Source organism: Castanea sativa, chromosome 7 (assembly GCF_040712315.1).
Source record: "Castanea sativa cultivar Marrone di Chiusa Pesio chromosome 7, ASM4071231v1".
Classification (NCBI taxonomy): domain Eukaryota; kingdom Viridiplantae; phylum Streptophyta; class Magnoliopsida; order Fagales; family Fagaceae; genus Castanea; species Castanea sativa.
In genome coordinates, this window is record NC_134019.1 from 39,619,347 (window position 1) to 39,643,139 (window position 23,793).

At 37.2% G+C, this 23,793-nt stretch overlaps 1 protein-coding gene across 1 annotated transcript; it reads right to left on the reverse strand.

Annotated features, from left to right (window-relative positions):
* Positions 1-678: 678 nt before the first annotated feature.
* Positions 679-17,742, reverse strand: LOC142644703 (putative disease resistance protein At1g50180). Its single transcript, XM_075819278.1, has 3 exons — positions 17,320-17,742; positions 15,491-16,693; positions 679-2,323 (listed from the first exon to the last, which is right to left on the reverse strand). The coding sequence occupies exons 2-3, from the start codon at positions 16,512-16,514 to the stop codon at positions 693-695; spliced, it is 2,655 nt and encodes an 884-aa protein (XP_075675393.1). The 5' UTR covers positions 16,515-16,693; positions 17,320-17,742; the 3' UTR covers positions 679-692.
* Between the last annotated feature and the right edge of the window lie 6,051 nt (positions 17,743-23,793).

Sequence of the window (23,793 nt, forward strand, 5' to 3'; positions counted from 1 at the left end):
AAAATGCAGTGGGATCCATGAATAGTAACAAAAATAAGCTGAATAGTAAAATAAGTTGACAAAAATAATCTTGTCAAACAAACACTTAGAACCATATTTAGTTAACCTATATATTCACGCTACGGAAATGAAATGAGAAAGTAGGAAGGCCCAAAAAAAAAAAACAGTAAAAAGAAGAAGCTGTTAATAAAAATTCATTGCTTAATTTATTGATAACATGGCAAAAAATAAGAGTCCACCACAAAAATGAAGCGGAAAAGAAAGTAAATAAGTATGTAAATTGAGAGGGGGGGGGGGGGGACCTTCATTCTGATCAAAAGAAGAAGTACCCTTGCATTAGAGAAAATTTTGTTAAATATTATTGGAAAAAGTTTGGGCTCTAAATATATTTAGAATCCTGGGCTCTTAATAGGAAGATGTCATTAATTCTTATCAAGTGCAATACACATGATTCACTTAACTCAACCAACCAAGTGAATTATATATACTATATATGGCGGTATATATGCTATCTTCTTATTGGTGGTTGGAGCCCAAGGCTCCAAACATGTTTGAAGATAAACCTTTTCCAATATTATTTAGGAAAAAAATTGAATTAATTGGGGAGAGATTTGAAACAAAAGAAGCACCATAAAATATTTAAAAAATGTGAGTGCAAGAATTCACTGATGTACCTTGTTAGCCAAAGATTATTATTCTCTGTCACATTGTTGAAATACAAGGGAAGGGACATGTTGGACTTTGTAAAAATCAGGTCCTCCTTTGTCAAGCCTATCTTTGAATGACTTTGGCATGTCATTGATCTCCAATTTCTGGAGGGTTGCGATGAAACTCAATCCATCTGGAATTGTCATCAAGCACCAGCATTCTCTAATTTCCAAATGTAAAAGATTGGGTGCGGCTCCTTCATACACCCTCCATTCCTCTAAATATCTCAATTCAGAAAGGACAAGAGATTGAAGCAAAGGAAATCCTCTTTGAGAACAAACCATATTCTTTCCTAAGAATGAATTAAAAAGAAGGCGGAGGATTTTTAAGTTTGACAACTTCTCTAATGTTGCCATTGGGTCTTCCTCAAGACCAGTTCTCCATAAGGTCAACTTGGCCAAATTTGGAGAGAATTGGTGAGCTTTTGGGAGCTTCTTTATTAAGCGATGTAGATTTAGCTTATATATATCAGGACAACTTGATACTACTTGTACTACATCTGAATCCCATTCCCATTCATTTAAAAAAGTCGTTGTGCGAAGAGATCGAAGACGGTTGAATCTAAAACTTGAGGGAATGTGGATACTTTCAGGGATAACATTCACCAATGTCTGTAAATAATGAAGATTAGACAATTCCAACTTCTCACTTACCCGATAATAAATGGGTAGATATAGATGCCTCAACTGTTTCATGTTCTTAAACACATTTGGCACTTTCATACCATATTCTTGAGACCGCAAATCTAGTGTCTCCAAGCACTTCAAATTGCCCATAGATGATGGCACGATTTCTATCTTGGTATTTTTCAAAGATAAAAATCTCAAGTGTATGAGATATCCAATGTCATCAGGTAAGTTTCCACAATAATAATGAAAATTTTCTAGATTTAAGACTCTGAGCAACCTGATTTTCTTGAAATAAGATTCTTTAAGATACAAATTATTGTCATGAGGCACAAAGTAGAGAAGAGACCTAAGGTAAGGATATTTATTAAATTTAATCCCCTCAAGGTAATTATCACTTGATTCCAAATTGATTGCAAGTCTTCGAATTTTACCAATACGTGCATTACTTTCTTCCGTGGAAGGATTCTTGGTGATTTGGAGGAAATTTTCCTGTTGGGCTTTTGATACACAAAATTCTCGCATAAGATCATGGATTCGGCAAGTTCTAATCTTTCCAAGTGAACCATTTTTCCCCACCTGAACCATGCATCTTTGCACTAGCTCTTGCAAATATCTCTCTCCCACATCCTCCATTGTATCCTCTCTTCCTCCTCTATTCTGAATTTGTGATATAAAGCCTTCTCCCATCCACATACGAGTCAATTCCTTTCTTGGTATCTCAAAATCTTCAGGGAAATGGGCTAAATATAAAAAGCATGGTTTCAAGTGGCAAGGCAAATCATCATAACTTAATCCCATTACGTTGGTGAGTCGTAAGTCTGGTTGTTCATAAAGGTATGATTTGACATGTCTAAGAACATCCTCCCATTCTTCTATTTTCTTTGCGGCTAAAAGACCTCCAAGTATAGTGATGGCCAATGGTAAACCCCCACAATATCCAATCATTTCTTTCCCTAACTTTTCCATCTTAGTTTTCGTTAGAGAGTCTGGAAAACCAAAAACAAACAAAACACTAATATCAATTTTTTTAATGAAAAATTAATATAATTTCTTCTTAAAATACCACAACTGCAATGTTAGCAATAAAAATAGCTAGTGGTAGAACCCTGCGATGTGCTTACAAATTTGATGACTTTTTTTCTTAAGTAAAAAATGAAAATAGTAGGCGAGACTTATAAGTGTTAATCTTAAATCCTTCTTAAAATGATGTAATTATTTTTTAACAAAATATAGTTTCTTTTTATGGAAACAAAATATAGTTGATACAATATATTAGGTTTTGTAAATTAAGCTCTCTATATTTGTCCTTTGAATTTTTTTTTAAAGCAAACATGATACATTTTGCATTCAATTATTATATAAGGCGAAATATTTTGTAAATAATGTAGTGTGTTGTTAAAATTTGTTTCTTGTGTTCTTTACAAACGATTCATCCTCTATAAGTCTTGAATGGTTTAAAGAGGAAGTAGATATAAGTAAATTTATCACCGATATTAGAAAAAGAAACAAGACTATAATAACATAAAAAAAAAAGTAATTTTATCAAAATCTATCAACATTACACTGAGAAAGTGACATAATTGTCAATAAAGTAGATCCTCTTTCTACACAAACATCTCCTTCCAAAGCATCACTGAATTAGATCGAATGGAACGGAAGACTATGCAGATGGGGCTCAATAAAAACATAGTAACAATAAATACTATATTTTAGCATTCTGATATATATATAGATATAGATTACATCAAACTATAATTTAAGACTTGAAAGCCTAGAGATGAACCACTTGGAGAACTTTGCTATATCCGTATGAACTGTACTAATATAAGGCTTTTAGCTCATCTACATACTCTAGGTCAATATCAAATTTCATTTTTATACATTTTTTAAGGACTAAACCATTTACATGTGATTAGAAAGTGAAAAAAAAAAAGGGATTTTTTTTTCCACTAAGAGAGTGGAATTACAAATGGTTAAAATTAATTTATTAAGAATATGAATCTTTTGTTTGAGGGAATTGATAAAAATTAATTGTTTCCACTAATGTAAGTGTACAATTATTTTATATACTCTTGATTGTTTGTTGTCAAATTTTATTTTATTTTTTATTAGATTTTATTTCAATCATTGCAAAAGAAATTCAATTTGAAAAAGAATATCATATTTTAAATCAATTATTTCTTATACAAAATCTTATAAGACTAATCATAAAAATTTATTCCTCACAAATAATTTTTACGACACCTGTTAGGTTCTAAGGCTTTAGGAACTAATGTATTAGAACTTCAATATGTATTATGTTGGCAAACCATGATCAAAACATAGAGTCTAGGTTTAGGCTTGCTCAAAGTGTGATTTAATGTAAAATTAGAATCGAGTGATTGCAGGATTTATTGGACAAATCTGCAAGGCTCGATCAATCGAAAATTAGACTTGATCGATCGAAACTCATGCAGATTTAATTTTCTGTAGAAATTCCAATTCAGCCCAAGCCCATATGACGTGTAGGGTTTTGTATTTCACTCCAAGTATAAAAGGAAAAACCCTAGCTACATTTTAGAGATCTTTGAGAGTTGTGTTGAATCTTCTGTGAGATTTAGAGGTGTTTATCTTCATACACACACATAGAGTTATCAAGATCAAGATTTGTGTCAAGAACTTGATGATCTCTTTAGTTGCTACATAAAGAACATTAAAGAAGGTTTAAAACTTTTGAGTGGAGTCTCAAAGTCACAAGTAGGAGAACTTGTGGTTGCTGCAGATCAAAGAAAGAAGTAATACGTGGACTCGGAGCTGTCACGTGGTCGTTGTAGTATGTTTTCTACTCGAGGAGCAATAGGATGTTAGTGGTCTAAGTTCTATTGTAAAAACTTCAGTTCTTTCATAGTAGATCTGTTTTTACCTTGAGGATAGCTAGGTTAAATCCTCCTCAGGTTTTTTACCAGTTGAGTTTTCCAGGGTCATTATATCATGGTGTTCTTTATATTTCCACTTTATTTGCATGATATGATATTATTGTGTTAACCTAGAATTGAATATTTTATCTAAGTAATCACTTAGCTAAATAACTAGGTTAAAAAACTTGTAATAAAGGGTCTAAAAACATACAACACCTATAGATAATTAGTACATGAAAATAAATCCATTTTCTTTAATAATATCTTGTTTAATTACATAGCACAAACTTGGGCTTTCCTTAAAAAAACCAAATAAATAAAACCCTTAGGCTTAGGCTACTACTTTATTGAACTTTAAGTTTGGCCATTTGTCAATTTTATGTTTGGAGTGACAAAATTCGTTTAAACGTTTAATTATATTTGATAGGACCAACGAACCTTCTGTCCCAGACGAACCCACCATGCACCTCCGTCTATCTTGCCATGTCATGGGCGAAGAAACGCAAGACATTAAATGGAGTATTCAGTACCTTGAACAGTTACAAAACCAGCTGTCAGACCGTTGGAAGCCCATCAAAACCTACATTACTGAGCCTAGAGGCGTTACAAAAATGGCACTAAAGCCACCATAAAAGTCACAACGGCTAGAAGCAATGGAGCCATATATAAACACTACTCGAAACCAAATAAGGTGCAGATCCTAATATACAAATACGCCATAGCTCTGATATTCTAAGCTCTCATACTTTCTTAAAGCTTCTATACACTAACTTTATCATCGGAGACTCTGTGGTAGGCACCACACTGGTGACCACCTAAGGAGGGTTTTCCACAATAATTTCCAGTACAGGGACGAGGTTGCTGACTCATCTGGACGAACTTACTCGACTGATGATTTCCACATCACCAATTTGGCGCTGTCTGTGGGAATGTCATTTTCATACTTAGGTTCGAGAGCATAGTTCTATTCAACTCACAAGTCCAGATGGAGTTCAACATTCCCCAAGATTCTGCAGCATTAGCTCTGCAAATCCAGACACTTACAGCCAGTGTGGAGGAGCTTATCAGGCAGAACCAGGAGATGAGACTGCAGCTGTAGCAAGAGGAGAATCGGTCTGGGACCAACCGGGATGACGATGGAGATAGCCAAAGAAGGAATGACTGCCGAAGACCAGCCACTCCAAAAGGACCGAGATCGGACCTTCTCAAGGAAATGAGAAAGGAGATGGACGAGTTGAGAAGCACAATTAAGGAAAAAACAGACCAGAGCTTGGATAGGATGGTCAGGAGGACAGATTCACCCTTCACGACAGCGTTCCTGGAATGCCCAATGCTGTCAAAGTTTTGTCCACTTCAGCTCGAGTCATTCGACGGGCTGAAAGACCCTCTGGATCACCTTAACACTTTCAAGACAACTCTAGGTCTTCAACAACTCCCTGACGAGATACTATGCTGTTCTTTTCCCACCACTCTCAAAGGAGTTGCATGGGAGTGGTTCACAAAGTTACCAACGTCATCCATAGACAACTTTGAGAAGTTGGGCAATTCCTTCTTACACCACTTCGTCGGGGGACAATGCCCAAGAAGGCCAGCAGACCACCTGCTTACCATTAGACAAGGAGAAAAGGAGACCTTGAGGTCATGCGTGAAGCGTTTCACTCGAGAAACATTAGAGGTTCACGAAGCAGATGATAAAGTACAGCTAATGACTTTTAAGGTTGCTTTGAAGTCTAGGGAGTTCGTGGTCTCACTCGCGAAGAGTCCCCCTTAAGACAATGGCAGAGATGCTCGTAAAGGTGTAGAAGTACATGAACACCAAAGATGCCCTAGCAACAATAGAAGATTTAGAGAAGTCCAGTGAGAGGGGAAGAAAGGAAGACAACCAAAGAGGACGAAAAAGGGAGCGGACAGATCATCAGAATATTGAAGGGAATAAATGGAAAGATGATTAAACCCCTCGGATGGTAAAATTCACTCCTTTAGTTATGCCTGTTGATAAAATTTTGGTGCAAATTAAAGATGAGCATTACCTCAAACGGCCAAGGCCATTGCGCTCGTTACCCAATGTGCGTGATAAGAAGAAATATTGTTGTTTCCACAAGGATCACGGCCACTACATAGAAGATTGTAGAGACCTAAAGGAGCAGATAGAAGAACTCATCTAGAAAGGGAAGTTGCAGAAATATGTCACGAAATAAGACTCCAGCAGGTCCAAAGATAATAATAAGAACAAGCACGAAGCCTCTCAAAGGGACAAAGACCACAAATTAAATCATCCACAGAGTGCAATTGGGGAGATAAAGACGATCACAGGTGGGCCATCCATAGGAGGATCGTTTAGATCCCTCAAGAAATCACAGTAGAGGCAGGTGAATAGCATCCATAAGATTCCACCCCTGAAGCAGAAACGGGCGAATAGGGACATCCTTTTCTCAGAAGAAGACGCTAGAGGAGTGAAGCAGCCGCATGACGACCTCCTAGTTATAATGCTTATGATAAAGGGGTTTAACCCCAGGAGAATCCTTGTGGACAACGGTAGCTCTCCGGACATCATCTACCTCTCTGCCTTTCAACAGTTGAAGTTGGATCCAGGAAAACTGTGTCCCTTTGAGTCCCCTCTCGTCAGCTTCAGTGGGGATAGAGTGTACCCCAATGGCATAGTGACATTGATGGTCATAGTGGGGTTTTACTCATGACAACTGACTTGTTAGCTAGATTTCCTGGTGATAGACTGCCCTTCTTCATACAACGTGATTATTGGGAGGCCTATTCTTAATCGTTGGAAGACAGCCACATCTACCTACTGCCTGAAAGTAAAGTTCCCATCAGAAAATGGTGTAGGCAAGGTAAAAGGAGATCAAGTGCTGGCTAGGGAGTGCTACCAAGCAGTGTTAGCTGTGAAAGAAAACCATACATGGATGATCGAGGAGAAAGAAGAAGAGAAGGTGAAAGCCTTGGTAATTGTGGAGTTGGTAGACGGAAAGCCAACGAAGAATACAAGGGTAGGGACGACCCTGAGTATAGAAATGAGGAGGAGACTAGTCCAATTCCTCAAGGAGAACCTGGACGTCTAGATCCACAAGGATATGCCAGGAATATCCACAGAGATCATCCAACACAAGCTAAACGTAGATCCCGAGAAAAAGCCCGTCCAACAGAGACAACGTGTCTTTGCTCTAGAACGAAACTAGATAATCATGGACAAGGTCAATAAACTGCTACCAGCAGACTTCATCAGGGAGGTCTATTACCTGGACTAGCTCGCAAATGTCGTCCTCTTAAAGAAGGCAAATGGGAAATGGAGGATGTGCGTAGACTTCACGGACCTAAACAAGGCTTGCCCAAAGGATAGCTTTCCCCTGCCAAGGATTGATCAACTGGTGGATTCCATAGCAAGACCTAGGCTCCTGACATTCATGGATACGTTCTTGGGGTACAATCAAATAAAAAAGGCAGAAGAGGACTAGGAGAAAGCTACCTTCATCACAAGCCAAGGGCTCCATTGCTACAAGGTGATGTCCTTCGGACTGAAAATCGCAGGAGTGACCTACTAGAGGTTAGTAAACAAAATGTTCAGCAAACAGATCGAAAGGAACATGGAAGTGTACGTGGATGACATGCTCGTCAAGAGCAAAGAAGAGTCTGCTCACCTGGACGACCTCCAAGAGATGTTCACCACTCTCAGGCAGTACCAAATGAAGTTAAACTCCAGCAAGTGCAGCTTTGGGGTAGCGTCAGGGAAGTTCTTAGGGTTCATGGTGTCCCAAAGAGTGATAGAAGCAAACCCAGAGAAGGTGCGAGTCATACTAGAGATGACGTCGCCCAAGACCGTGAAGGAAGTATAGAAACTCATAAGAAGGACAACATCACTCAACAAGTTTGTCTCTAAAGCCATGGACAAATGCCTGCCTTTCTTCAAGATGCTGAAGCAAGCCTTCGCTTGGACGGACGAGTGTGAGAAAGCTTTCTAGGAGCTTAAGCACTACCTAAGCAATTTATCCCTCCTGAGCCCGTCCAAAGAGGGAGAAAACCTATATTTATACTTAGCAGTGTCAGCTACAGTTGTGAGCGCAACCTTGATTTGGAAAGAGGGCAGAACACACCTCCCAATTTACTATGTTAGTCAAGCCTTCCAAGGGGTAAAAGCCAATTACCCACAGATCGAGAAGATTGCATTCGCCTTGGTTGTAGTTTCACGCAAGTTGCGCCCCTACTTCTAGGTGAACCCTATTTTGGTGATGACGGACAAACCTATAAAGAAGTCTATGAACAAGCCCGAGGCTGTAGGAAGGATGATCTAGTGGGCAATCGAACTTAGCCAATTCGACATTGAGTACCACCCCAGAACAGCTATCAAGGCGCGGGCACTATCGGACTTCATCGCCGAATTCATAATCCCAGACAAGGATAGGGCACTAGACAAAGCAAAAAGATGGACGATCTAAACTGACGGTTCGTCAACCCGAAAGAGGAGTGGAGTAGGGGTCATTATCATCACCCCAGAAGGAGAGACACTCAAATCCAGAGGTCAGCTAACATTCCCGCCCACCAACAATGAAGCTGAGTATGAAGGAATACTGATGGGACTAAGGGTCGAAAAGGCGCTAGGAGCCAAAAACTTGCTTTTCTAGAGTGATTCAAAGCTGGTCGTGGGGCAGATAAAGGGGGATTATGAGGTAAAGAAGAAAAGAATGCAAAAATACCAAAGGCTGACAAAGAGTTTGACACAGGAGTTTGATTGGGTAGAGTTCACACAGGTTCCCAGAAGCCAGAATATGGGGGCAGACGAGTAGTTGAAGAAGTCCTCAATCTTGAAGAATGAAGAAGTCCTCACCATCGCAATCCATAATGAAAGCAGTTGGATGACCCCAATCTTGTCCTTCCTTCAGGACAGACAGCTTCCATAGGACATCGAGGAGGCTATGAAGGTCAGGAAAAGGGAAGCTAGGTTCACGATCTTGAACGACACCCTATACAAAAGAGGCTTCTCTATGCCTTACTAAAAGTGCGTAGATGAGGGGGAAGCCAAATACATTCTGGAAGAGATCCATGAAGGAATTTACGGAGACCATGCAGGCACAAGATCCCTGGTAAGCAAGGTTATCAGAACAAATTACTTCTGGCCTACTTTGTAGAAGGATGCAAGGGAGTTTGTGAAGAGATGCGACAAATGCCAAAGGTTTAGGAATGTTCAATGCATCTTAATAGAGAGACTGACGCCAATAGCCTCCCCGTGGTCGTATGCCCAGTGGGAGATTGACATCGTCAGCCTATTACCCCAAGGTAAGAGATAGGTAAAATTTTTGCTAGTCGCTATTAACTATTTCACAAAATGGGTTGAACTAGAAGCACTATCAACCATCACGGAGGCAAAGATCTAGAACTTCGTGTGGAAGAACATAGTTTGCTGATTCTGGGTACCACAGATGATCATATCGAATAACGGGCGGCCAGTTTGACAATCAACGCTTCAGGGACTTCTATTCAGGGCTAGGGGTCAAGTACCAATTCTCATCCTTGGGTCACCCCCAAGCTAATGGTCAGACGGAAGTGACGAACTAGACACTACTCAAGATCATCAGAGCTCGGTTGGATAATGCAAAGGGCGCTTGGCCAGAGGAGTTGCCCAATGTCCTGTGGGCGTACAGGACTACAGCAAGAACCCTGATAGGAGAGACCCCTTCAGGCTCACCTATGGCATCGAGGCAGTAATCCCAGCTGAAGTGGGAATCACTAGCATGAGACGAGAAGTCTTCCATGAAGGCAGTAATAATGATCAATTAAGAGTCAACCTGGATTGCTTGGATGAATTCAGAGACAGAGCATCCCATAAGATGATGAAGTACCAGCAGAAGATTGCCAACTACTACCACAAGAGAGTGAAGCTCAGACAACTTAACATAGGAGACCTCGTACTGCGCAAAGTCAGACCTCGTCCTGCGCAAAGTCACACTTGCTACCAAGGACCCAACCTAAGGGAAGCTTGGCCCAACCTAGGAAGGACCCTACAAGGTCACTCATTATTCTAGGCAAGGCAGCTATCACCAAGAAATGTTGGACGGGAAGAAACTACCACGACCATGGAACATTGAGCATTTGAAAAGGTACCATCAATAAATGTAATGGACGATTGTATTCGTGTTTGAAATATAGCAATAAAAAAACTATTCAGCCAACATTCCAATGTGATGCGTGCAAATCTAGAAGCCTAAAAACAAAAAATTGGCTAAGTAATAAGATTATGCCTAGACGGATGAAAATTATTGATGAAGCCAAGTGACAAGATCCCTTAAATGGGTGTAAGTCACCTAAATATTGGCTAAGTACTAGGATTCCGCCCAGATGGATGTAAATTATTGACGAAGCCAAGTAATGGGTGTAAGTGACCTAAATATTGGCAAAGTAATAAGATTCCGCCCAAATGAATGTAAATTACTGACGAAGCCAACTAAAAGATCCCTTAAATGGGTGTAAGTCACCTAAAAAGAGGCTAAGTAATAAAATTCCGTCTAGACGCATGTAAATTACTAGCGAAGATAAGTGACTAGATCCCTTAAATGGGTGTAAGTCACTTAAAAAACAACTAAGTAATGAAATTCTGCCTAGACGAATGTAAGCCTAATCTAAGGGTTAAGCATAACGAAAAACAAACCAACGGAAGCAAGAAAGTAAGCAGGTAAACATGAATATATATATATATATATATATATATATATATATATTCTATCTGAACTGAAAGCCCATAAATGCTAGGCAAGAAATATTGTTCTCACGTTATAATTAAAAGCCCAAAAACATACTAGGCACCAAAAAAATAGAAATAAAAGGGAAAAATAAAAACATAGATGTCTTTGACAAACAAGTTCATGCATTGGCCTCTTCACCACCAGCGTCAGTAGGCTATGGAATATCTCCTGCGGGAGCAACGGCAGTAGTCTGAGTAGCCTGGGCAGCCTCATCCTGAGCCATCTCTTGGTCCGCCACCTCTAGATCCAAGCTCTCTAAGTCTACTCCGGTGGGGTGCTTGACAAGGTACCGTGTCAGGAGCTTGAAACCTTTGTAGTACCAGCTGAAGAGCACAGTATTGTACTTGTCAGTCTACTAAAAGGCCTCGACAGACTTGGATACGACGGTCTTTACCCTCTCCTTTACGGCCTAGAGTTGCTTGTCCTTCTCCAAGGTCAGTTGCCTCTTAGACCTCAAGTTGTCGGACAAGACCCTCCCCATTTCCTTGGCAGTGTTGGCCTCATCCATGGCTGAGATAAAGTCCTTCTTTAGCTTTGAGTTCTTTGCCTCCAGACCCTGCAACTTGGACCCCGTGGATATAGCCTTTGCCTCCTGGCTCAGGTACTCCGAGGTAATGTGAATAGTCTCCCCCAGAACCTGAAAAGAGGATCCATCTCTCAGAGCTAGGCAAAAGAAGAAAAAGGGAAAGGCAAATGGTACAAGTTTACTACTTGGACGAGTTTGTGGATGTGACAACCCACAATCTCATTGGAAGGCACGCCAGAAAGGACCTAGAGGTCTTTGGTGGTAAAGGCGTTCTGTGCCCTCGTCATTACAAGGCTAGTGTCGTCCCAGATACTGGATGACCTTGAAGCAGCCTTCTCCTTCCCCTTGTTAGCCAAGCACAACTTCTTTGTTCGAGGGGTGATCTCCTCCACTGAGGTGGTCAAGGAAGCAATCCTCATTGCTTCGAGACGGAGGTGGTTGGGGTGACGGGAGTCCCTTTCTCCACTACACGCACTACCCTCTTCCCGAGGTTGGAAAGAGGCTCGTTCTTCTTTGCCCTCATCTTCACGTACATCTCTTGGTCAAATTTTGTCGTCATCTCTGCGGAGGAGAAACACTTAGTAAAAAAAAAAAAAAGAGCAACGAAGCAAATGGACACTTACTTTTCTCTTCAATCTTTATAGCACGCAGAACGTAGGTGGAAAGCTTTAGACCAAGGCAATGACGAGCCAAGGTTCGTGGGTCAACCAGGTCGTCAAAATTGGCAATCGTCTTCGTGTACTCTACAACTACCTCGACGCGATGCCTGTACCTGCTCTTGAGCTTGGGACGCTTTTTAACTACACAGACACAACGGACAGGAAAGTTAGCAATGATAAAAAAAACAATAAATATATAAAGAACAAAGAATGAAAGAGCACTTGTAGAAAGACGACGCACCTAGACTCAGGGTTCTCCAACGACGGAGCAACCTAGTGACGTCACCCCAAACTTCATCAGAAAGAGTCTCCCAATCATCCCTAGACACAAAGAAGAACTGGGATCTCCAGTATCTGAAGGACGAGGGTAGATCAGTGACGATCCTAGCCTTCCTGACCCAGGGCACCAGCTCATAGTACCCATACTCTTTGGACTCCTTTAAACGGTATAGGTAAGTGAACTCGTCCACCCTGATCATGTTTCCTTCGGTGGCAGCCAGCCATATCTCCATACAGCTGATCACTATCCTCCATGAGTTTGGCATAAGTTGCCCTGGAGCAATGTTGAAATGACTCAAAAGCTGCATAATGAATGGGTGGACGGGAAACCTAAGCCCACATTGGAAAGTAGCTTCGTAGAAGCACACCTCCCCAGGCGAAAAGAGGCAGGCTTGTTCCTCTTTATGAGGATGACGAATCCTAACCCTCTCGGGAAATTGAAACCTATCCCTAAACCTAGAGAGAGTCTCAGCATCCAGGCCACACTCCTCCCCAAGGGTAGAAAAAGCCTTGACCTCCATTGGGCCAGAAGCCACAGTGTCTTCCTCCACCTCAATAGGGTCATCGCTAGATGACAACCCTATATTAAGCTCACTGGATCTCACCTCCAACATCACTCTCCGCTCACCCACCAATTCCTCAAACCAATCAACGGATTGATGGAGTTAGGGGAACAAATTAACCAACACTACACTTAAGCTATTGCCCTTAAACACAAAACCTTCAACTAAAGGGTGAAAGGTGCGAGAAACTTCTAGAGAAACCCCCAAACGCGCAAAGAGAAATGAGACAAAAGGGCAAAGTATCCTAACTTTAGGGCTACCAACCATGGAACCCAAGAAAAAAAAGAAAATGGAGCAAAGTCCTAAAAACCAAAAACAAAAAAAGAAAAGAAAAATCAGAAACCCTTACAAATTACCTATGATACAAAGAGTAAAGAAGGTGAGAAGAAGCCGTACCTCAAGAAAAAGCAACCCCAGAAGGAAGAAACGCAGAAAATCGCAGAAAGAATAGCTCGGGGAAAAAGAAGCACAGAGCAGTAATGGCGGAGAAAACAGAAAGTGAAAAAGAAAGAGAAAAGAAAGGAGGTTTAAAAACTAGTAACAAAAAACTGAAAATCAGCAGGAAATCCAAGAGATACATGAGTAGGGTATTAACTCCACCAGTTAGAACGTGCCATGTGGCCACGATGTGTACGGCGTCGCCACTACGAATTAAATGCGGAACAGAAACCTAAGGGTCATGTTTGAGTAAGAAACCTTTCACCTTCTGGTGGTCGTCATGACACGTAAGGACGACCCAAGAACCTGGAGGGGGGGGGGGGCAGCTGATAGGACCAATGAACCTTCTATCCCAAATGAACCCACCATGCACCTTCGTCTATCTTGCCACGTCATGGACAAAGAAACGCAAGCCATTAAATGGAGTATTCAGTACCTCGAACAGTTACAAAACTAATTGTCAGACTATTGGAAGCCAATCAAAACCTACATTACTGAGCCTAGAGGCGTTACAAAAATGGCACTAAAGCCACCATAAAAGCCACAACGGCTAGAAGCAATGGAGCCATATATCAACACTCCTCGAAACCAAATAAGGTACAGATCCTAATATACAAATACGCCGTAGTTTTGATATTCTAAGCTCTCATACTTTTTTAAAGCTTCTATATGCTGACTTTATCATTGGAGATTCTATGGCAAGCACCACACTGGTGACCACCTAAGGAGGGTTTTTCACGACAATTTCAGGTATATGGACGAGGTTGCTGACTCATCTGGACGAATCTACTCGACTGACGATTTCGACATCATCAATATTGTTTCAGTCTAACACTAATAGGGACCACATAGAGACTAGGAGAGGCCGGTCCATTTCAAGAGCATGGAGCCAGAAATTTCTAGGGAGCCACTAATTATATACCTTAAATATATATATATATATATATACACACTTTATACATGAAAAAATATCTATGTGTCTATGTGATATGATTGACCATATGTTATTTTCTCATATATAACAAAATATTTACACCCAAATAACTTTCTTTTCTTTTTTTTTTTCTTTTTTTTTTTTTTTTTCCATCCACTCTTCTAAAAGTGTTAAAACTTGATTTTCTATTCTACCTTTTCGTCAAAGAATTTTCCCATTTTAGAGTAATATTTTAAAGCCCCTCAAAACCAAGAATATAGCATCTCCTTCCCCCCCCCCCCCCCCACCCCCTCTCTCTCTCTCCCTCAAAATAAATAATGGTCTTCCAGTCCAAATGAAATTACTTCTATTTATAAGTTAACTTTTTGCATTTATTATAAGGAATTCGAAGTTATAATTGAGTGGATATATTATGTTAATATATTAATTAAAGTTTGTACAATGGGTTTTAATGAGCCTATATGCATGCATTAATTCATCTATTGTTAAAATAATATATAAAACTAGCATTTACGTACACTTGTTAAAAAATTTTAGAGAAAGAGTCATATTGAAGTTTTATGTTTTGGTGTCATCAAATGCAAGTTAACCATACCGAAACAAATTGAAATATGCTTCTCAAAAAAAAAAAAAAAAAAAACATTGAAATAGGACCCTCTTTTTTCCTTTCCTTGAGGCTATATTTTGTTCAAAAGTTTGGATTTAATTAGTTTATACATTGAACACATGCACCAAATAAATATTGGAAACACACACATAACATATAAAAAACTTACATACATCTAGATAAATTTATTATTTGCATGCAGTTTTGGTGCTGGCGTGTAAATGTATTCCTTTATCTCATTCCCCTTCTCCTATATATATATGTGGGTATGTTTCTCAAAAAAAAAAAAAAAGATAAATTTATTATTTACAAGTTATTATTATTATTATTTTCTTTTTGTTCTTTTATTGATTAAGTCTGTTTTATATGCGCATTAGTAGTAAGTTCACGCGAAATATGTTTTATGCGTGCAATACCAGCAACTAATCTTCTTTTTCTTCAAATCAATTTTTTTTAATATAAAATTTCATCAAATTAATTTTTCCAAAAAAAAAAAAAAATTACCTGATCTCCAAGATATTGCGATCTTCTCAAGCAATTCCCAACTCTTTTCGTTATTTAGACATTGTAGTTCATGAAGACCTCTAGGATCCACATACAAAGCCAAATTTTTATTACGAGAGGAAAGCAATATTTTACTATCAGTATTTTCCATTGGGAAGACTTCACGTAGAATGTTCCAATCCTCAATTTTCCAAATATCATCTAGAATTACCAAACATGTTTGCTCCTGCTGAACTTGACGAATTTTCTCAACGAGCATTAAATTGTTCAAGGTCCGAATATCGTCTCTTTGATCTTTAGATGGAGAGAGAAGGCTAATCAGAATGTCTTCCCAAACCCGTCTTCTTTGAAATTGTTGAGAGATACATACCCAAGCACGGCGGTCAAAGTGCCGCTTGACTTGATGGTGGTTATAAACCATCTTGGCAAGAGTGGTCTTTCCCAGACCACCCATACCACATATTGAAGCAACTCCCTCCTCTTTCAATAGAAACACCACCAATTTATTTGTATCATCTTCCAACCCAACAACGATACGTTCAGGATGAGGATAAGTTTCCCTTTGCTCTCGTTGCGTCTCATTCAATGAACTTGGTCCGCGTCCTTGCATTATTGATTCTCTTATGCAATTGCCTTCAAAACTCTTTCTCAAATTAGAAAGTTTTGTCATGATATCTGCAATCTTTGACCCTACTCGGTGCACTGTAATTCCTTCACCCAAGATGCAAGCGAACCTCTTGAGGGCCTTTTGTACGCTTCCTCCCTTGTTGGAAGCAACTTTGAGGGCGTAAGTTGCAATAATATCTTCAGCATCATAAGCAAGATCTCTCATTTCTGCAACGCCCTGCATTACAATCTCTGATTCGTGTTGCCTTGCATCTGCCTCTTTTAAAAAGCATTGCATCCGTTTAAGCTCAGTTTGTAACTGCTGAAATTGGTCACTCACACCATACAAGAATTTTGCTTCTTGTTCGAGCAAGTTACCAAGCCTTGTCGCCACACCGGAGACAACAAACTCTGCCATTGCTCTTCACCAGAAAGAAGATGAATGGGAGCTTTGAATATTACTTCACACTTCGCAAGAATTGGTAACACCCTCTTTGTATGACTTTAGTCAATCTGCCCTTTAGGCACTTCTTTTTCCATATTTCAAAACCAGGGCAGCGCCACCTTATTGTCAGCGTGGTCCCAGGACCACCTGACCTGAAGAAAAAAAAAATATACATAATAATTTAAAATTTTATTTTTATTTACCTTTAAAAAAAATGTTGAGAACACATTGAATTTCTTTTTATGCTAATAAAATTAAATTTTGGTTTATAATTTGAGCAATTTAACAATATATTAGAGTATTTCAAATAAAAAAAAACCAAATACTTTTATATTCTTTTAAGTCTATACTACAACTTTACTTTTAGTTTTTGCTTTACCTGACCGACTGACATTATATGACTACTTTTCCTCAAAAATATTATAATATATATATTATACAACTAATTGGTCAAAGCATAAAAATTTAGCTTTTTTTTATTATAAAACTTTATGTATTTGCGTGTTTTTTTATTGTTGTTGATGTTGTCAATATATAAATTTTTTTTTATTAGATTGTGTAATTTATGCTTGTTAAGGAACACCTTAGAAAAATTTCTGAAGCCACTACTATTCAAAACATGAATATATATATATATATATATATATATATATAGCTTGCGCTATATTTGTTAGGCTCCACGCCCCAAACCCAAAAGGGTTCAAAATATGAGAAAAAGAACCATTAAAAGGGATTTTTTTTTTCTTTCTTTATGATAAATATAAATAAACATACTGACCTCTCCACTATATAAAGCCTTGTCACCACACCAGACACAACAGACACAGCCATTCCTTTTCACCAGAAAGAAGATGAATAGGGACTTTGGATGTTACTTCAGAATTTGCAGGAAATTACACTCTCTTTGTAAGAATTCACTCAACCCTGCCCTTTAGGCACTTCCGTTTCCATTGGATCAGAGATAACAGTTACATAACATGAATATGGTTATATACAACTTGCTATGTGCAAGTTGTTGGAAAGAGAGAGATGAAAATGCTTCAAAACTTATAGCATAATTATAAACAAGTTGGGTACAAAGTAATTTATTTTATAATTATATTTTATATTGTTATAATTTCATTCCATTTAAATTCGGTCTTCTTTTTTTACGTCAACGGTCAACCGTATCCAAATTTTCCACACCGACCCTGATTGTAGTTCTGCTTTACTTTACTTTGGGCCCCCCAAAAAAAAGTAGTTTTGCTTTACCTTTTGGAATTTGTGTTTTCTTCTCATCTTCCAATCTGACAATGTTGTGTCAAATCAAATGCCAGTGCCAAACAAAAACTGCTTTGGATTTTTGTGACGTGTTAGCAAAAGTTTCAACAAAGTAGAAAACGTGAACGATGCCGGTCTCAATTATTCATCTTATCATAGTGAGATACAGCTAACTTCATTATTTTATTTTATTTTTTTGGCTGGATGCTAACTTAATTATCGTGTCGAAAGAACAAGGACTCCATCTATTCTGATAACGGTGAATCAATTAATGTGTTGGTGAACAGGTGAAGCTTCCATTTGGTGTGCTCATTTTTTTTTGGTGACAATCATTTTATACTTCGGTTTGTTGAAATGGAAAATTCCCTTCTTTGTTTTTTCCTTCAGTTTGAAAAGGGAAAAAAAAATTCAAATTTTTATTTTTTAATTTTTTTCCCAGATTTTTATTGATGTTAATTTTTTTATTTAGAGATTCAGAAAAAAAAAAATGACAAAGAATCAAAGGAGAATGCACTTTTGATGGGGTTTCTTAGGTTCAATTCACATGGCAGGAAGGGAAATAAGTGACACATCTGTCGGCTAAAGAAAGCATGAGTAGGTGAGGCCGAGAAAGAAACCAAATCAAAGATAAAGCAGCATAAATAGGTTACCTAACCTCTCTCCATGTCTCTCTTTCATTTTCAAGGGTGAAAATTATTCGCAAACTGGTCCCCATAAAACAATATAAGGGGTAGTTGGATAAAAGAGATGCCAGATAAATTTCAAGCTTTATGAAGTGTCTTATTTATGATATTTATTAATAATTTATTTTTAAAAAAATTTAATACCACTTTTATATTAACTAGTTGCAAACCCTCGCAATGCACGAGAATATCTAATTATTTTAAAATTGAAAGCTCGGATTTGTGTGAATATACAAGAGCTTGTTTATACCTCTAATTAAAAGTTTTGGCTTGATTGCTTTTACCCTAACTTAAACTAAGTGCGGAATAAGAGTAAATGTATGCAAACAACCGGAAAAACTACTCTAAGCTATATTCATCAAATATCAACAATAAAATGAAAGCTAAAAGAGTAGGGAAGAAGGATGCAAACACAAGATAACACCGAGACGTGTTATCGAAGAGGAAACCGAAGTACTCGGAGAAAAACCTCTCTGCCACCCTCCAGGCGGTAAATCGATCCACTAGAGAATAATTTGGAGTACACGAATAACAAAAGACCCTCCAAGCTTAGTCTACCCAGTGTACTTGAGTCCTTCAAGCTCCTACTACCAACTGGCTTCACGGAACCTTGTCTTCTCTATCTTTCTCGGATCACACAATTCAACCCGATTGCATCCACCAACGATTGGATTCTTCCAATGCTTTCCAACAGCACCAAAACCTCACTTTACACTTAGATTGGATGTGGTAAGTATTTGGGTTATCAACCTCTCAATGATTTGGATGTGGAGAGGTAGGAGTAGAGGAAAACCACAAGAAAATGTGTAGATGATTGTGGGTATAACAATCTCTAACTCTCAAGGGTAATTTCTAGGGTGTTCTCTCTGAAAAACACACCTTACAATATATGGGTAATGATGATATATATAGTGTGAGTAAAGACTTGGTAAAGCAAACATGACAATATAGCCAAACAGAATGTTTCGCGAGTATTTCACGGTAAGGCCTTACCCGTGAGACACTCGCAAAAACTCCAGGTTGTCATGACTTTTTGCATTCGAGTCATATACTCTACATATGGCTACTTCATGGGTTAGCTTCTCGCGAGCTTCTCGCAAAATTCACTTATTCTTCACTTTAAGCTTGAATCTTCACATTCTCTCACACACAACTCTTATAATTAAAAACCCCACATAAATACAGGGAAAATTGATTGAATAAAATTATAATCAAATTTAGCACGAAATTAAAGCCAACACAAAATAGTTGTAAATAACAATTTTACAAAAATAAAATGTAATATATATTTTATTTTTTAAAATATTCATAAAATTATATATTAGGACTAACATAGTGTTTCTCATAAGAGAATTTCATTTTAAATGTATTAAACTATTAACTATGTAATTTTTTTTTCTTATATAACTATTTATAAAACCAACAAAGGGAAAGGGTCCTTTTTTTTTAAGTAATGAATTTTTTGTTCCCTATAAATAAGAAAGTTATATATATTTATTTATTTTATTTTATACTAAGATTATTTTCATCTATTCATATTATGAGCCAATTTGCTAGTGATAAAATATAGTGTGGATTAAAATTTTTCAATTATGACATTTAGAAAAGAATGAGAAAAATAGCTTTTTCCCACCATTAATTAATTTCAACTTGTAGCATCCTATTTTAATGTTATCTTTAATTTTAAACCAATCTATCTTTTTTGAAGTATACAAAGTATAATCATGATCTCTCTTCTTGAATACATTGCTTATCTCAATACATCCATTAAATACATCGAATCAAAACATACCTATATGAAGATGCTTTGCAAAAAAAAACAAAATGTCTCATAAATCATCGTTTTGCAAAATGTCATATCAATCACCGCTTAACAGTGATTAATTTGATTGATTAGGGAAAAAACATTTTATTTATAATCTATAATGATTTTTTTTTCTCTACAGAACTTGCAAATTTGTCCATTCAAAAAGATTATAGAATAAACAATTGTAAAGTTGTGATTTACAACTATTTTGTGTTGGCCTTAATTCCGTGCTAAATTTGATTGTAATTTTATTCAATCTTTTATACCTTGTATTTATTGTGGGATTATATTGTAAGGGTTGTGTGATAGAGAGAGAGTGTGTGAAGACTCAAGCATTTGAAGACAGAAGAGTTCTCGCGGGTAGCTCGTGACTAAGCATTCCACGAAGTGATGCATGTGCCCTGCACATGACTGGAATGCGAAGAGTCATGACAGATGGTGACAGCTGATTTTCGCGAGTGTCTCGCGGGTAAGGCCTTCTCGCGAGATACTTGCGAAATAGTCCGTTCTGCTATTTTGTCCTATCTGCTTCACTACATCTTCATACACACTATATATACCATCATTACCCACATATTGAGTAGAGAGCTTTTCAGAAGAGAAAACCCTAGCCTCAAACCCTTGAGAATGTGAGATTGTCATACCCACAATTCTACACACCATTCATTGTGGTTTCCTCTACTCCTACCTCTCCATTTCTAAATCCTTGAGAGGTTGATAGCTCAAACATTTACCACACCCATACTGAGTGTCCAGTGAGTTTTTGGTGCTGTTGGGAAGCATTAGAAGAAGCCAAGTTTTGGCGGATGCAATCGGGCGCATTGCGGGATCCGAAAAGCTAGACAAGACATGGTTCCGAGAAGCCTTGTTGGAGTAGGAGCTTGGAGGGCTTGGGTGCATTGGATAGACTAGGCTTGGAGGGTCTTTTGCTATTTGTGTATCCCAACTTATTGTCTAATGGATCGATTTACCGCTTGGAGGGCAGCGGAGAGGCTTTACGTCGAGTTTTTCGGTTTTCTCTTCGATAACACATCGGAGTGTTATCTTGTGTTTGCATCTCTCTTCCCTACTCTTTTAGCTTTCTTTTTACTGCCGTGCTTTAATGAATATGGCTTAGAGTAGTTGTTTCATTTGTTCGCTTGCATTTACTCTATTCCGCACTTAGTTTAAGTTAGAGTAAAATCAACCGGGCCGTAATCCTTTATTTTGGGGTTTAAACAGCTCTTGTGTTTTTAACACAAATTCAAGCTTTCAAAAATTATTAGCAAAATCTCATAATTAAGTTTCTATGTGCATCATTATAATAATTAATAATAATAACAACAAAAAATATAATAATAATGAAAATACAATTGCAGAAGCTAAAATATGTCACTCATTCAATTATTTCCATTTGATTATTAAGAGTAATTTATCTACAAAAACTACATTTTTGTTCACCCAAAATTATTTAAAAATAAACAAGACTTAATAAAGTCTCATAGTATTGGAATACCAAAATGCCAAAAAGAGAAACAAATGTGAAGTGGCAATTAGATCAACAATAACAAAAAGAACCATTAGGGGGGGAGGGGGGAGTGGTTGAAACAATAAAAAAATCAAAATAGACAAAATTGGAGAGAGAGAGAGAGAATTGAACTTTTTTGCAATGAACAACTTGGAAGGAATAGGGGAGAGAGGTGGAAATGAAGTAAAATAAATTTATATAAAAAAAAAATCAAGTTGGAAGAGGAAGAGTAAAAGCAAATGAAAGGTTCAAAAAAAGTGAAACTGTAGAATTCATGAAGATGAAAGGTTGGAAGGGTGGAAGTAGATGAAAGGTTCAAAAAAGTGAAATCATAGAATTTATGAAGATATAGAGGAGAAAATTTAAAAATTTATAAAGGAAATCAAATGAAAATTTTGATAAGCCAATGATTGAAGAAGATGAAAAATTGAACTAAGAAGACAATGGTTGAAAAAGATGAAAGGTTAAAAAAAGTAAAAATAAAAAAAAATAAAATAAAAGATTGCTAATGACATGACACAAAAAAAGCTTTTGTAAAATTTGTTTTAAACCTTCCATTATTATATAATAGTATAGATAGATATGCATAGCCATTGTTTTTTTTTTTTCTTTAGATTCTTCATTGATTTTATTGCTTAGTTATAACATCTAAATTAAAGTAGATGAATGTGTAAAGACAAAGTTACACATAAAATTAAAACCGCTCAAGATAAATGTCTAAAGTCAATATATATATAAAATATATTCTCAAAAAAATATTTATATATTTAATATTGTCAACAAAATTTAGGGAATAAAAATTTAATGAGAAAAAGAATGATTATGTAGTCAATGACATGGCGGATGAGGTGGCGCAATATGAGCATAGCTACAATAAATGCTATGCTTCAGCTTTTAGATATATATAGATATAAATTTAGGAATCATTAAATTGAGTTTTTTTGGGGATGGGTGGGAGCAATAAATTTTAATGGACTATAGTGCTTTCTTGATTCATATTAGAAAAAACAATTGAAAAACTTTTGGTTTTTTTGATAAAATATATTGAGATTTGAGAAGAACATATAGCATGCTAATTGCATATTAAAATGATAAGTTAGTCAGGAGTTTAGTTAGATTTTACGACCTTTTTGGCCAAAACATATATTATCTTATTATTATTACAAATAATGGTAAAATCTTATGGGAGAATAGCCACTCTTTATAAATATTATTTTGAGCATTCAAATTTCACATTTTGCACTAAAATTGATTCTATCACATTTTGCATTGAAATGACTTTGAAAACACAACTTTAGTATAAACACATTTTACACTAAAATTGCAAATTTTGAAGTTTCGATACAAAACATGATTTTTTTAAAAAGGCTATTTTTCAGAAAAAATTTCCACATAAAATAATACTGTATTATTTTTGCAAAAATCTCTAGATTTTACTTTAAAAGTGTTACAAAGAAATGGGGTATAAAAGGTTTAACGATACTGTATCTTGTTAGGTTCTAAGACCTTTAGGATTAAATGTATTAGAACACTAATTTGTAATGTTGGCAAACCATGATAAAAAGGATTTAGTCTTGTTTAGACTGCTCAAAGTATGTGTCTTTTATCTAAAGTTGGAATCAAGTTGCTGCAGAATTCACTATGCAATTCTGCTTGGCTCGATTGATTGAGAATTAGACTCGACCAATCGAAAGTCGTGCAGATTATTTTTCTGCTGAATTTTCCAACTCAGGCCAAGCCCATTTTACGTGTAGGGTTTTATATTTTGCCCTAAGTATAAAAGGGAAAACCCTAGCCACGTTTTTAGAGGTTGTTGATATTATGTGTGTGAATCTTATGTGAGATCTAGAGGTGTTTGCCTTCACACATACTTAAGATTATCAAGGATCAAGATTATGTCAAGAACTTGATGATCATTTAGTTGCTGCATTAAGAGCTTAAAGATATACAAGCAGGAGTACTTATGCTTGCTGGGAATCCAAGAAAGAAGTAGTC